This window comes from Xenopus laevis, chromosome 3L (genome assembly GCF_017654675.1).
Source record: "Xenopus laevis strain J_2021 chromosome 3L, Xenopus_laevis_v10.1, whole genome shotgun sequence".
Lineage (NCBI taxonomy): Eukaryota > Metazoa > Chordata > Amphibia > Anura > Pipidae > Xenopus > Xenopus laevis.
The window spans coordinates 89,555,796-89,572,577 of NC_054375.1; the positions used below are offsets into that span (position 1 = coordinate 89,555,796).

The 16,782-nt window shown below is 36.9% G+C and overlaps 1 protein-coding gene across 1 annotated transcript in view; it reads right to left on the minus strand.

Annotated features, from left to right (window-relative positions):
- Positions 1 to 1,593: 1,593 nt before the first annotated feature.
- Positions 1,594 to 16,782, minus strand: part of taf3.L (TATA-box binding protein associated factor 3 L homeolog) — a gene marked incomplete at its 5' end in the record, with an annotated part of 52,441 nt that continues 37,252 nt past the window's right edge. The window contains 5 exon segments of the mRNA NM_001095811.1: positions 1,594 to 2,650; positions 3,658 to 3,764; positions 5,445 to 5,691; positions 9,751 to 9,833; positions 13,027 to 14,822. Coding sequence (NP_001089280.1) covers positions 2,536 to 2,650; positions 3,658 to 3,764; positions 5,445 to 5,691; positions 9,751 to 9,833; positions 13,027 to 14,822 — 2,348 coding nt within the window. The 3' untranslated portion in view covers positions 1,594 to 2,535.

Below are 16,782 nucleotides of genomic sequence, written 5' to 3' on the forward strand. Positions count from 1 at the left end.
ACCACGCTGGTGCATAAGTAACATACTAAATGTATTTTATAGCCTTGGTATGATGTTGAACCGGTGCAGTGATATTGGTTGAAGATGTGTAGGGCTTGGGGTATTTGTGAGGCTCAGAATAAATTCAGCATAACAGTGACTATTGCACTTTGCATCCTTTAGGTTTGTGATGCTGCGTGTCACTCACTGATCACCTGACAGGAAATAATGCAGCTTCTGAATGTACCAGGAAGTAGTGCGGGTGTAAAAGACAACGCTTTGTCCATTCATTGGTTGATGTAACCCAGCATATATATATGCACACATTTGGTTGCTGTGTGATCACAGTGTGATCCAGAGGGATGGACTGTACTACTTAAAAGGCAATCTTTTCAAATGAGATTATACAAAGGCATATATTATTAGAACAATACCTCTATTTCAGGAAACAGTAGCATCTCCCCATAATGCAGCACCCATCATAAATGTAGACTCTATAAAACTATATTTACAATGACACAGATTCTTCCTTTGACAGTGAAAAGATTAAACATGAACAGTAGGTTCTGTAGTGACTGGAGGGACAATAATAGGTTATGCCAGTGACAATGTTTACCTTTATGGAGAATCAGGCGTTTGTTTTCAATATTGCTGGGCTTGTGTATGACGTGATCAACCACCACATCTGAATAGCAATGGATTACCGAGGTCAAATTTGGAATCAAAAGTAAAGTTTCCTTCCTCTATCAATGCCATTGGAAACATGTAATAGTACCTTTAAAAATAATTACACATGGGGATATTTGAACACTCTTTTTAAGTTGCCAAAATATGAACCACCAAAGCACCCAAACTGCTCCTCCCCAATAACTTGCAATGACTGGTGCCAATGCCTATGTAGCCTGAAAAAACATGTTCGGAGATGGCACTTTGGGCCACTCTGACCCTTGTTTTTGGGCTTAAAGTGTCTCATGTGCCATTTCCCTGATGAGATCAGCACATATCTTATAGATGTACTAAAACCCAAATATCTTATGACATTAATATTTGCATTCTGGCTTAGCCAGCAGTTTTAGTGTTAATTTGTCAATTGTCTCACTGCAGGCTGGCCACAACCTCCTTATCACCTCTGACAATGCTCCAATAGTCTGTATAACAGCACTTTAAGATATCAGGGGGTGAAGGGCAAGGGAATGTGGCATTAAAATGGCATGCTTTTTTGACACTGAAATTTAGTTTTTCTGTTGTGAGTTCACATTTTGGTAAATCTGCCCCCAAGTGTTGAGTGTCACCATTTTATAAGCAACCTTGCACAGCTTTGCTTAATCCATAGGTTCAAACTGGGACATGTATTGGCAGAATTCTAGCAAATAATGTGACATATAAAATTGCAATATATAAATGTAGGCACTCCAACAAAATACAGCTGAGTTTTTTACCCAAAACAAATGCTTTTCAATTGAAAACCCAAACCACTTTCTCCTGAATTTATTGCTTACCCAGTAATCTGCTTCTTTATCTTTCTGACCAAAGCATTTTACATATTTCAAACCAATTACAGAACTTCTGTTATGGTGACAGAAACCAAATCAGAAAAAATAGTGTAGGCACATAACATTTCAGACACACCTTTAATATTTACAAAATCATAGGTTCAGATGAAATAGGACACATGTAATGCTGCTTTAGGATTTAGTGTAAAACAAGGAAAAATAGATTCAAGTTTCTGTACACTTACCAGCATTGGAGAGCCTAGAAAACAAGGTAAAAACATGTTTTAGAGGCCTGAATTTACACCTCCTGCAGCAGTGTAGGATGTGTCCCTGCATGCCAACCAGTCTGAGCTGGCACAGTGTAGAAGTGCAGTAGAAGAGGGTGAAAAAGAAAGGAAGGAAAAAAAAAAAAAAAAAAAAAAGAGGAGGACGACGGAGAGATTGTAATAGTGAATCAAATAATCGGACATCAAATCTGGTTAAAAAACATAAAACCAAAAGAAATCTAAAATATATTACAGTTATCAGTGAAATAAATGGATACAGTAGAAACATTTTTTAAAAAATATATATATATATATTTAACAAAGCCAGAAGTTGTTTTATTTATATATTAGCACAAAAAATGAAAATGATTTATATATTCTTATAACAAAAATATGTACTGGACACATTGGTATAGGGTTCAGGTTTATAACTGCTTTTTTTTATGGGTATATCCGGTACAGCAATGGGATTCAATGAAAATTTTTGGGCAGTCCTTCTAAAGCAGTTTTAAAATCATACACAACACATCACAATTTTTCTCTGATTAAATATGCTTCCGATTCAGTTTTTTTGAGATGAAAATACATCTACTATATAGACAAAGCTGTTCTGGGAACAGCATCCCTATTCATGGCAGCATCCTCTAGCTGAACATCTCTCAGGCGCATCAAGTCACAAACTTCTTGAAATATTTCAGACTGAAGCTCCGTATTCTTCATGAGTCTGACCCAGCAGTGACAGCCAGAGCTGCCAGTACGGGGCACTTCCGGGATAGAAGCGAGGACAACTGGAAATATCAGTGAGCTTTGTGCTTTCTTTTCTTTTGCTTTTTATCCTTTTTCTTGCTTTCACACTTGGTACAGAACCACTGTTCATCTTCTGGTGGGGCTGCATTTATTCCAACACATGGCCTGAAAAATGCAAAGAAAACATCAAGAGGTGATGGTTTAACATTTGTTATATTAAAGTGTGTGTGTGTTTTGTCCATGTTGTCTAGGTTTGTTAAAGTGCCCGTGCTTCCCTCTCACAATAAAAAAAAAAAAAATTATTGTAGTTTAAAAGGACACCCCATTTAAAGGAAAACAAAACCCTAAAAATGAATATGGTTAGAAATGCCATATTTATAAACTGAACTTATTGATTCAGCCTAAATGTTCAGCATTCCGGTTGTAATAATGATCCAGGTGTTCGAAATTGTCACAGAAGGTTTCCATGTTGGATTTTGTAAGGTGTGTCTGCAACACATGCTCAGTGTGCTTTGAGCAACTGACGAGAAGCTAAGCTTATGGGTTGTCACAAATCATCAATCAGAAAATCAGGTTCATTCAAGCTGATGCTACAGGGCTGATTATTAAATTCTGATGCAAATTGTGCTGATTACCGATTTGCCATGTACCAGAATTATTTACTAATCAGCCTTTTATTGTGACATAAATTTTCTATAATATAGTATATTTTGCGTCAGTCCCGAAGTTCAGGTAACTGAAAGCAGCACAGAGCATGTGCAGTGAATCAGCAGAAAAGAAGATGGGGAGCTACTGAGGTATCGTCAGAGGCGCAGATCTCAACCGCTAAAGGGATGTGGTTGCCTTGGGCTTGTAGATAACTCTAAATCTTAATGTACGATATTTATGTCCTAATTAAGGCAGGCTTTAGTTCTCCTTTAAAGGAGGGGGGCTCTCTTTTATTATAGTTCCTTGCTCTACACAAGCTCCGTATCTTTAATAAGGGTTTAGCTATTCTCTTTGCTAGTTTGCACACATTTCTGGCCACAGATACTTAGGAGAATGTATTTCCCATATTCACAATTTTCAGTAATAAAAATTGCAGATTAGTAAAATGGCAGTAGCAAGGGTCAAAAAGTAATAAAAACATTTAAAGAAACCAAAAAAGTAGATGGTAGAACAAAAGATCTTACCAGTGGTACCAGTCATCACACTGATCACAACCAATCATTGGGCTGCCATCATCTGGTTTGTTACATCCGGGACAGATCCAAATCTGGTTGCCCCACTCATCTCGGATCTAAAATAGAGTTATTAACAGCACAATGCTTACAGTTTGACGCAAACAAATAAGAGAAAACCTTCACAGGGTTACTATCTAGTTTAATGCCTTTTGTAATTACAGTAGAGCTTGTTAACCAAGAAGTGTTTCTAACAATAGCAGGGATACATCAGTGGGCTTCGATGCAGCAAGATCAGTTGTCTAAACTGAAGAATTTTGAGACTTACAAGGAAAAGAAAGATCAAAAAATTAAAGTGTATTAAAGTAAACAAAATATAATGTACTGTTCCCCTGCACTAGTATGATTGGCATGTTTGCTTTAGATAACTACTATACTTTATATAAACAAGCTGCTGTTTAGCAATGGGGGCAGCCATTCAAGGCTTAGGTTATATAGCAGATAGAAGCACTGGAGAATTGTATTCTAATGCAGAGCTTATCTGTTATCTGCTAAGTAACTTGTACCCTTTCTCCATTTTCAGTTTGAATGGCTGCCCCCACACAGCTGCCTATTTATATAAATTACAGTAGTGTTTCTAATGCCAACACATAACTTTTACCAATGCAGGGCAATAATACATGATTTTTTTAATTACTTTAAAACACTTATTTTTTGGTGTTTGGGGTTTTCCTTTAACCAATGTTTAGATTTTGCAGACCGCCAAGCAAAGTAAATGTATTATTTCAGGATTGTCCTGTACATGTACAAATCTTTGCATACCCGCTTTATAGTTCTGCATTACAAGGAAAGAACAAAATAAGCATGCTTTGTGCTTTGTACTATAGGAAACTGTTCCTTATTAGCATTTTTACTTATTAGCCAAATGGTTCTATTCAATTTGCTGATAAGATCAAGGATATAAAAAGTTGTTACTCAGTAACTTTCCGTTTACTTTATGACATCTAACAATTTGAATTAAAGGATAAGTGAAATTTAACTGGAAAAGCTGCAATTTTGAAGCTGAAGAGTTCATGAACTACTACCATAGGTGCCTAAAAAACACAGAAAATATTACAAGGAAAGCAGCAGGGGGTCCAAGCCAGTTAACATTTTTTGATAATCGCTATACTGTAGATTAAACAGCCATGGGTCATATTTATAACCACCAGCAATGGAGACAGTTTCTTTAGAATAAGGTCACTGAATTCATCATAGTTTTTTCCCTTGCGTAAAAGACTTTATAAAGACAGTGCCACATCTGATGGTGAATAAAATACCCTAGTCTACTCACTTCCTACTCATCTTTAATGGCAAGTTTCTGCAAGCTTGGTTTTATTAAATTCAGGGTGTCATTCAAGCAAATCTGGGGAAACCACATGGTAGGTTGGAGAAAATAAAAACCCATTGGGAGGGGTGAAACATCTATATATATCTAAAGCTGGACCTCCCAGTATATTAGGTGGGATTTTAGCGGATGATCGTGCCTAAAGTTATTAATCCAGGAAGTTATGTTATTGCATTATTGGTATCAGAAATAAAGTTTCCCAGTTTGAGACTGGGATAGCTATTGCATCACTGCGGTTGTGTTTGCCTTCATCTGGATCAATACAAATAGGGGCCAAGGTAAATAGTTGGAAAAAAAAAAAGGCCTACCCACATAATACCAGAAACTGACAGAGTACCAAACTGGAATTACAATTTATAAAGTGTGAGATATTCATTATGCAGGTTAAAGAAATACAAAAAAGAGTACTCACCACATAGGTACTGACCGTTTCTGTAACAACACTTCTGACTGGGGTTTTAGAGGAACCAGCATTTGAAGTAAGAGCAGAAGGGGCTGGAGTTGGAGCTGGTGAAGCAGCCGCTGGAGCTGGGGGAGCTTGAGGGGGGACAACAAGAACAGGTGCTGGAGCTGGAGAAGGTGTTGGAGGTGGAGATTTGGGCAATGATGGTGGAGGGACAGCTTTAGACTCTGGAGCAGATACCACTTTGCTGATGACACTTTAAAGAGAAAAATATATCCAATTTTTCACAAAACACTAAAAGAGTTATTGTTAAAAATTAAAATAAAGGCAGATGGTAAGATGATTATGTATTTACCAGACTGGTTACAATTTCAGCACTTAAATTTTTTTAAGAAATACTGAGAGAGAGAGAAAGAGTGCAGTTAGTTCACAAGCATTACTCACTAGAATTGCTCCTGTGCAGTGTATTCAAATTTACTGAATTAAGTACACTGTGCTTCCGAGAGAGGGATACCAAGAACTGCAGGTAAAACACTTTTATTTTGGATTTTTGTAGCATGAGTAACGCCTATTTGGCACGAAACGCATTAGGTCCTAATAAATACTTTTTAAATTTTACAACTACTTTTGCTACTGCATTTATCGTTAGCAGGCCTCGATTTTCCAGTTTTTGGCAAACTTTGGAATGGGGTTTATGTAACGAGACCACTTGTTATTTTTCTGCAACTTTATATCCATACATATTTATTCGGAGCAGACACACACGCCATTTCCTTTTTTTTCCTAGGAGCCTTTGGGAAAGGTAAGTAAAATGGTAGTGTGGTGCAGTATTCTTTTTCTCCAGGCTAGTAGTGCATTTTGATCAGCGAGGGAAAAGAACAGAACAATTTCATTCACTAGAGGATATTATCACTCCCCAGTTTTTTTGTCCTTTAACTCTTAGATTAATTCAAATGAGGGTTCATTTATAAACCCTTTGGGAAAGTGTGCCTCAGCAGTGAACAAAAGCAAAAATTTGATTGGTTGCTATGGTTAGACCAGTAAATTATAGGTGAGCTCACAAAAGACACGTGGAGTTCCAGGTGCACAAGCCCCAGAGCTTTCAGCTTCACCTATGATTTTGCCCATGTCAGGCAATTTTATGCAGGATGTGACTCCTGTGTTCCAGGATGCCTGACTGCTTGTCAAATGCCTTGTTCAGGGGATTAAAAAAGAAAAAAAATGCCTAAATAAATAAGGCTCTCAATTAGTGTTCTGACCAGTTTTGCAAAAAAATTCACGAAACGGCAAACATTCGCCAAAATGTTTTGAAGTCTATGGGCAACAAATTTGTTTTTGACGCACAACGATTTTTTTTCCACTCTTTAAAGTCATTTTTGCGGCGAAACTTGGAGCAACATTTTGCCCATCACTACTCTTGAGCTCTTATATTATGAATATTTCATTAATGCCATTGCCTTCTCTAGGGAGATTTCCAAATTCCAGAAATCCATGTGGGTGACTTCACAATACCCATTTGACATGTATGGGATCAATTACCCAGAAACAGATACCAAGAAAGCCCTGAATTATGGGAAGGCCTTCACCTAAATCCGTCTATTTTAAGAAAATAATTCTAAATTTGAATAAAATTATCCCCTGGCAGCATTTCTTCCTAACGACTCCTGCTCCATACTGTCACTCAATGTGCCCCCAACCCCAGTGTAATTTTGGGGCAATTAAGTATACATTATTCATACACAAGTGGAGTTGTGTACTATGTAAAGCTTGGCCAAAGAATTCTGGAAAGAACATCACAAGTCTCCATAAAAAAATCCTGCCTTAGCAAGCCATTCAGTTAAACGCAAAGGAAGTTGTGGGTCCAGTTTCAGATACTATAAGACCAGTCAAAAACAGGCAGTGGCAAGTAAACATTTAAGACTTGGAAATAATTTCCTTATTAATGTTCCGCACTATAGACATATTCCATTGCAAAATAAATACTGCTTAACCAAGGCCAGATGACAAAGATATCTTGACACAGTAAAGTATATACAGAAACAACCTCTTATCAGACACTGGCAATTTATGTGCAGTAATTAGATTTAAATTCCTGTGGCGTTTGGCTTTTGTAGTGCACCTCATTAATAACTCATGCAGGTTTTTTCAACAATCTAAAAACACCCACTTCTACTGTTTGGGCCAGTTTCTTATTGTAACGTGTTATCAGACAATTCAAAGCTGAAACTGGAGATTTCACACAATACCCATATTCCTCCCAGACCTGCCATTACTGAATCTGGGCCATGGCTAGTACACCATACAGCGGTAACCCATATGCACACACATACAGTAATGCTACCAGCCAGAATATCCCAGACTTACCATGTGTCCCCAAAATTATGAACAAACTGAACATATTCAGCATCTTGGGGGGACTAAAGTAGAAAAAAACCCAATAAGTTCCGTCTCCTTGGACAAATCCCAAAGGTCATGTCCAACTGTTTTACAGTAGATAAAAGAAGAATCACCTCAGTTTTCATTTTTCTTCTCTACTGGAAGTTCAATAAAAGCATTTTAACTATTGTGATTTTCTTCCTCTGCTTATAAATCCAAAGAAAACTTTATAGCTCATAAAATTCTTTAGTTCTAAATTTCTTTTCTGATGAAGATTTGTAGATTTATTATATCCCTAAATATGGATGTAACAAAAAATGGGTAAAAGGACATTTCTGCACTCTAAATACAATCAGTCTTCAACCCAACCATGCAGCTGTTAAAGTTTATATTTTTTTCATTTTTAGCAATAAACCACCTACTTCCACACCGTAAAATCATTTGGCGGCCCATTAGCACAGCAATAAAAACAGCCTGGAATTGCCAAGTCTCTATTGTTTCACATTTTCCAAGCAGTGGTAAATACTTTTTTTTTTCTCTCTCCAGTATCATTTTTTTCCCGTTCTTATTTAATTCCACTGCGAGTTCTCCTTCATAGACTTCTGTTGAATGAGCAATCTCTAGCAGAGTAACCAACACCGCCCACAGCTGTGTCCCACAATAGCCCCATGCTGCTAGCATTACGTTTTTGGAGGATTTGGTCACGCTGGCCTAACTGCTGCAGACACTAGGTTTATTCATAAAAATGTGCAGAAGGAGGGATTTTCTGTAGGATTCCTTTACCTGTTTCCCCACCACAAAACAGTGAAATAAATAGAGTGGGTCATGGGATGCTTGGCCTGAAATGCAAACCCACAGCCTTGCAAGTCACTAAAGAGCTACCTGTCTTTCTCAGCTATACAGAAAGAGCCAAGGTGAAGGGCAAACACAATTTGCATGTGCCCACACAGGGGCCTTTGATGATCCCTATTCTTTCAATGTATGCAAACAGCAAAATGGCAGCTTTATAACCCATGGAGAGGCAGGTGCCATATTTGCACTTTTGAGAGACAAGGCCTTTTGAGAGACCGTTTCCTTAGTTAGGCAAGGCTGGCACAAGCAAATGTAACTTCAAATAGGAAATCCAGCCCAACTTGCCAAGCAGAGCATTTAACTGCTGCTGCTAACAGAATCTATGTTAAAATATGGACTGAAGGCCACAAATGGTAGATTCTATGATCTGAAGCACTCCTTGGTGCTTTTATGGGTTCTGAGATATGAAAACCATGTTACTGCAGTTGTTCTTGCATCTGGCCCCACCCACCTTAGACCTGATGTCAGACCAAATGTTTTCTCCTCCGGAGGAAAAACACAGATGAATTAAACCCCAATGAGAAATGTGTCCCTTAAAATTAAATACCAAGACATGTTCTTTCCATAAGCATCTTCGTATGCTGTAAACACTAATTTCCATTTTAGTGTTCAACTTCTTACTTTAGTGGTCAGTAGATGTTATATGTTAAATGCCTATTTGCATTAAATAAATGAGTGATCTGTATCCTGATAATACTGCAGGGAGAATGGTGTAATGCATTCCTTCAATCTCAAATATTAGGTTTAAATGATCTATCACCAACCAGACCACTGTGGATAAGATCTGCTAAAAAAACATTAAAAAACAGTTTATGGAAACTGGGCAGAGATAAGCTTAATTTGCAGACTGACCTTTTATTTATGTAACCAACAAAATGAGGTCTAATTGCGTTAGAATTGAATACAGTAAATTTCCTTGCAGCACTTGCTTGGCAGCCATAGAAATAGAATGTTAGCTTTAGCATGTATGGTGGGCGCAACGTTTCGGTTTAAGTTGGTATAACATTTTACATTAATTGCAAGCGGCTTCAGTTTTTCTTTTTACATGTGTAAATCCTTTTAAAATCTGTTCATTTTTAGCACTTACATTGTGTCTTGGCCAGCACCCACTCTCAGAGTTAGTCTGGGGATTACAGGAGAAGGAGCAGGAATAGACAATTCTGCTTTGACCTGCTAAATACAAAGCAGAGATTAGGCCATGTTCATAATTAAAACAATAAACAAAAAAAAATAAGGTAAACATGATGCATATAAAGGAACACCCACCATTATATAACTGAAAAGGCTATTTTTGTTTGCAACTATCCTGTATTTTAGAAAGTATCCTCTACATACATTATGTCACAGGTTCATGGGTACCATAAATATCTATTGAATCAAGCACAAAGGAGTGATCTCCACAAAAGTATTATGGGCAAACTTTGCATTTTGTATTGTCAAAAGCAAGACCATTAAAGGATAAGGCTTGTTACTAGCATATATTTTTTACCTACAGTTTCATGCTGAACCAACTAGGGCAAACTGGGAATTGAAAGCTACTCTGTTTGGTCCTTGCAAAGTGGATACTTAGATTACCAGTACACAATCCCATCCCTTCACCCAATGTTTTGGTTTACAGATAAGCAGGAGTCCATTATGCAAGATGATTATCTTTGCACTGGTAATTATATCTACCACATAAGGACCAAACATGGAGTAGCTGCAATTTCACCGTTTGCCTTATTTAGCTCAAATAATAACAAAAACCATATATTTTTCACGAAAACAAGTTTAGCAGAAGCCCTGTTTGTTGAATCGTGTTAAATAAGGGAGATATAATGGCCCTTTCAACATATTAAACACACTTATGGTGACCACATTGACTTCAAGTATAAACAGTCCTCGGAAAAGCTGTCACACAGAAGCCAACCCTTTTATAGAATTTCTTTGGAGCAGTTTCAGGGTCATCCACTGAACTGGAACTACACAGGCCCATATATCTGGATAGTAATGTGAATGACTGGCCTGTAGACTTGAGATTGCTGGAACTACACAGGCCCATATATCTGGATAGTAATGTGAATGACTGGCCTGTAGGCTTGAGATTGCATCAGCACAACTCATCATCTAATTAGTCATACCGTACATACACCATCCTTTATTTCCTAAAACCCAGCCTGTGATGCTAGCATCACACCCTTTAAAAAAAAAAAAAAAAGGCCAAAACAAAAAACCACACAACAAAACATAACTACGTGGAGGTCTTGGGAGGAATGGTGAGAGGGCACATAGATGATGAGGGCATGTGAAATAGAGTGGTCTACACTGAAAGTGGAGGAGATTGGTAAAAGCTCAAAGCAGTGGTGATTGCACAGAAATCTGGGCAGAATTGGGATAAGAACCTTGATAAATACTTGCGTTGTGCTTAAAATGCTGCATTAATTGTGGCTGAAAAAAGCCAACCACTGATTGGTTGCTAAGGGTTACTACTCATGGGCAAATTTGCTCAGTGTTAGTAAAGGAGCCCCATGTACTATAACCTGTAGTACTTTACTGGTCACCTGTTTAAGGCAAGCATCTTCTTGGTTGCTATGGGTTACCAAAGCTATGAAAATCAAATTATTTTTTTTTTTCACATATGGGGATTACACTGTTTTATAGAGACAAAACTGTTCGATATGTCCCTGAATTTTCAAGTGATCTGGTAACTCCAGCTTATGTGCCAGTTAATTCTGTTAGTAAGGTTACAAATCTTTGTTGTTGTAGTTTGTACTTTTTGTTAGTTGGAATGTGTTCAAGAAGGGGAAAAATTATGTTAAATGGCCCCAACATTAACATTCCCTTAATATTAGTATTGTGTTGATTTGCTCATGTATCACACTCCAAAGGGCAGGTTTAGGATTCTGTACTGGTGAAGAGTGCTACAACTCAGAAGTTCTTTATAATGATTTCATAAAATAAATATCATCTATAAAGATGAAAGTCTGCCTATCTGTGGTGGTTTGTTTGATTTTGTCTCTACAGGAGCGTGTGTATATTTGTGTACACGCAGTCAAATACATACAGTGTCCTGCAAAAGTACTCAGACCATTCACCATTTTAGGCTGGTTGCTAAATATTTCAGCCCCAAACAAGCTCTATACCAGTGATCCCCAACCAGTAGCTCGTGAGCAACATGTTGCTCTTCAACCCCTTGGATGTTGCTCTCAGTGTCCTCAAACCAGGTGCCAATTTTTGAATTCCAGGCTTGGAAGCAAGTTTTAATTGCATAAAAATTAAGTATAGTGCCAAGTAGAGCCTCCCTAGGCTGCCAGTCCACATAGGGGCTACCAAATAGCCAATCACAACCCTTATTTTGGCACCCCGATGGACTTTATTTATGTTGGTGTTGCTCCCCAACTCTTTTTACATTTGAATGTGGCTCATGGGTAAAAAAAAAGGTTGGGGACCCATGCTCTATACGATATTAAAGTGTGGTCATTAATTATACAAATAAATTATTTCATTTCCTAATTGTTTTTTCTAATATAAAACAATATCACATTTAAAAAAAAAACAAAACTTTTTTTTAATTTCAATGCACTAAAACAACAGTATTGCAGAGCATAAAATGTTAGTGTAGGATTTCATATTCAGTGAAAGGGAACTGGTTAAGGGTCTGAATAATAATGCAAAGAATGCATAAAGCTCTTTTCATAAAAACTACAGACAGGCATCTAAACCCCTTAATTCTATGCTGTATTTTTATTTTTAATCTTTGAGGATTTAGTTTTCTTTTCACATACCATATAGCATAATTGATAAAGTTTTAGCTCTACATTTTTCTGACCTATACGCAAAAAGGCAGCATTGCCAAAATACCCATAATTTAAAGATGTAGACAATATATATATATATATATATATATATATATATATATATATATATATATATATATATATATATATATATATATATATATATATATATATATATATATATATATATATATATATATATATTTTATACATAAAATCCTTGTTAGCTGATAAGTGTTCCTGAAATCAACCTTTCTCCTGCTATCAGCTTTACAATTTCATTCAATGCAAGGATTCTTCCAAGCATGTGAGCTTTATAGTTTATCTTCCTGACAGGAGCTTTCAGATGGCTAGTGGGCAGTCTTGTCAATTTAATCTGTTATTATTGCTTTCCTCAGCTTCTCACCCCTCCCCTTTTTAAATCTTAGAAAAGCTAAGAATTTCACAACAAGGAAACTACAAGGGTTTCACATTTCACAGACATCCTATTTAGGCTGAACTATAAAGATAAGGCCAAAATTAAAGTAACATAGTACTAGCATTTAAACAGCACAACACAGCAGCCTTAAGTGTAAATGCAAGCTTGCCTTTTCTTTTTCCTTCTTTTCCTTCTCTTTCTCCTTTTCCTTTTCTTTCTTCTCCTTTTCTTTTTCCTTCACTTTCTCCTTGTCTTTCTTCTTCTTCTTTTCTTTCTTGTCCTTCTTTTTGTCCTTTTCTTTGGACTTTTCCTTCTCTTCAAATAATTTCTCTGGAAGAAGGGGGGACATAGTGGATAGCAAAGAAGGCAGTCTGACTGTATTAGGAGTACTTATCATGGGCAACGCAATGTCCTTAGATGATAACATAATAGGAGTAGATGGAGATTTCATCTTTTCTTCCTTGGTCTTGTCCTTTCCTTTCTTGTCCTTATCTTTTTTCCCCTTTTCCTTATCTTTCTTCTTATCTTTATGTTTCTCTTTGTCTTTCTTTCCACAATTTTCTTTCTGTTTGGATTTAGAGTCAATCTCATTAAATTCTTTAAGTTTAAATCTGTGCAGCTCAGAATCCTCATCTTTGTTGGAATCCTTCCATAAAACTTTTCCATCTTTGCTCCCATCCTTTTCTTTATCTTTTTCCTTGTCCTTAGATCTATCTTTGTTTTTGTCTTTACTCCTTTCTTTATCCTTTAGCTTGTCTTTGTCTTTCTTCTTTTTTGCTCTCTGCTCTTTTTTTGTCTTTTTTTTAAGTTCAACTGGAGGAGGCAATTTAGCCTTGTCTTCAAAAACCTTCAAAAGTGGTTCTGGAGTAGGGGGTGAAGCAGAAGGTGAGGAGAAACATGGAGGATTATTGGCAGGTGTATTTGTTGGAGTTTCTTGGCTGACCTTTCGAATCACTTCATTGATAGAGTCATCCATTGTCCATGAAATGTCAGAACTAGAGGTGCCCCCAGAAGCAGGTACTGAAGTACTTGATGTTTTTCCCGGATTGATGCCAGATGCTGAAACCTTAGGTGTGGTGAGCTCTGAAATATTGAGTCTTTTAGGGCTAGTAAACACCTCACCCTCAGATTCTGAGCCTGATGAAAATTCAAAGGGATCAGGTTCTTGCTCTGCACACGCACGAGCAATTACTGCATCAATTGAATCCTCAATGGTATTATCAGCTATTGATGGTTTCTTTGAAGGGATTTCCACATTCAACTGGTCAGAATCTAGTGGGGTTTGATTTTGCTTTATCTGTATATTCTCTCTGCCAATTTTTTCACTTAAAGTAGCTAATGGAGTACGATTTGGAGTTTCTGTTTTTATGGCAGGTGGTGGAGCAGCCAAAGGAACTTTTGGACTCTTAGGACTCTTGGGGCTTTTGGCGCGTCCAGGAGATTTTCTCTCTTTTGGTCCGCTTTTTGGTGAACGAATAGGACTGCCAATAACTGTTGAAATTGGGGTTGCTTTAGGAGACTTTATTTTTTGTCCTGGAGAACCACCTTTTGATTTAGTTTTGGGAATCAAAGACTTTGATTCGCTGGGTGGAGGAGCCTGGGATTTTGAAACAGGACTTAACATTATTTGGTCAGAATAAGAGACATCTAGGTCTTGACTGTCTATTTTATGAGCAGGAGAAAGCACAGATGGGACTTTCTGAGAGTTTATTGAACTAAGCGGTTCTCGAGGTTCTAAAGAGCCATCTAAAATGTCACCTTTATTATTCATTAACCTTATTCGTTTGGCAAAAGGCATTTCCATAGTTTCTGGACTGTCCAGTGGTCTTTTACTTAAATAATTTTCATCATTGACAGTCTCGTCATCTTCCATCTCTCCTTCTTCTTCTTCTTCTTCTTCAAGTGGAACTTGCATAGCTTCCGCTGATGTCCCTCCATCTGTGGGCACCTGTTCTTCTTCTTCTTCTTTAAGGGAAAAAAGAGAATATATTGAGTATATGCTTATTAAAAAAAAATGCCACCACATACACAACTATTTTTGTGCTTACTAGCAAAACCTCCCCTTCTTAAATTTACCAACATAGCACAAGAAAAAATAATGTTAAAACACAAATTAACAATATTAAATTCTCCCAATGTGGGAAACCACATATATCTTTATATTAAGTGCTTGCATATAGATTACAGAGATGGAGAACTAAATAAAATGAAGTAAAATAACTTGGCTTCACTTTTCTGCCTGCTCTATGTGGATACTTAATTAAAAATCTTACACTGTGGTGCCTATTTAAAGCCTTTGGCGTGTGCTTTATTCCACAGTGGGGTGGACTCCTCTCAACTGTTAGGAAAGGCAATGTGTTTTTAAGAGTGAAGCACACAACCGCAATTAGTTACTTTAAGTTTAATAATGACCATTTTATTTATATATTGATGAACTTTACATCTCCTCTAGGCACTGACCCAGAGGTGTGACATCTGACACAAAAATGCTAACTTTTAAAGTGAGATACCTTTCCTATGTGTCTTGAGTTTACAAATTTACTATTAAACGGAGAACCAGATATTATATAGCATTGACAGATAGATACATGATGTGTGCCTTACTGACCTCGGTAAAAAAAAAGAACCAAAATAGTATATCTAAACAAGCTTTCATCAATTACATTCAAAGAAGTGCAATAAAGGAAGTACAAGCAATCACATAATAAAAGTGTGCTAAAAGTTTTGCAGAGATGTACACCACCCTCACTTCCCACCCTCCAAAAATTATTCACAATACTCCCAGCTACAAATATAAAAAGTTAGCAAGTAAAATAATGAAAGGATGCTACATGGGCAAGGAAAGTAGAAATGACACATTATTTTATAAATGGACTAATCTATATGGTAATAATGTTGTATCACATAACTGCAGCCAGCCCAGATAACAGTGTGACTTTGGAGTTTCTATGGAAACATTCAGGACTAGGGTACCAACAGTCTTGCTCTGACACCACGGATATTTAAAGCAGATCCCACTGGTTATTTATGATTTGATTTATGATAAGAATATCCTCAGCAATATTGCCAACCTGTCAGATGAAAAAATGGAATCATTAATCTTTGTGCTTGAAGTTAACACTGCATGAACGGATTCTATAAGAAAGGGGACGTTTAATAAGTCAACACACACAAAAACAAAGAGATCAAACTAAAAAGCAAATTTTGCAGGAATACCCACTATATTTACACTGCTTATATAAATTATTTGTTATTTATATAGCATCAACACATTTACACAGCACTTCTACAAAAGATGATACTTCAATTACATCACCTCCCAGTGGAGGTTACAGTCTAAGGTCCAGATCACATCCACACACACTATAGTAAATTTATTTTGGAGCCAATTTACCTGCCAATATGTTTTTGGAGCACCGCTGATTAGAGTTGATTTGTTCTCTCCACCCGATTAAAAACTGCAGGGGGAGAGAAGTGTTTGATACACGTGTGCAGTTGCCCTAAAGGGAAATTGTTTAAAAACCTATTACAACATTGCTATTTTCTTTTCTAAATCTGGTGCTAAACCAAAACCAATCAGTTAACAACTAACTTCTCTCTAAAGTAAAATGAAAGCAGCAAAATGTAATGAAGGAAATTTAAGACATTATTTTCCCTTTATTAAATGTATCAGAAAAACAAATTGTTGTCCATTTGTACTGTCTGCACAGGTACTTGCTGACTTGACTAAATCATTTTAATGCAAAACTTGGCCTGGTGAATAATATGACCTTGTGTATGACCGTATATAGCACTTTAGATCATTCTGATGAGCCTGTGCTGTTTTCAGAAATAGTTTTGTTGCACATTATTCAGATGTCCTGGTTAGCAATGATCTGTGAGAGATGAAGGCTGTGATGTGCATCGTTCCTTGCCGAACCGTTGG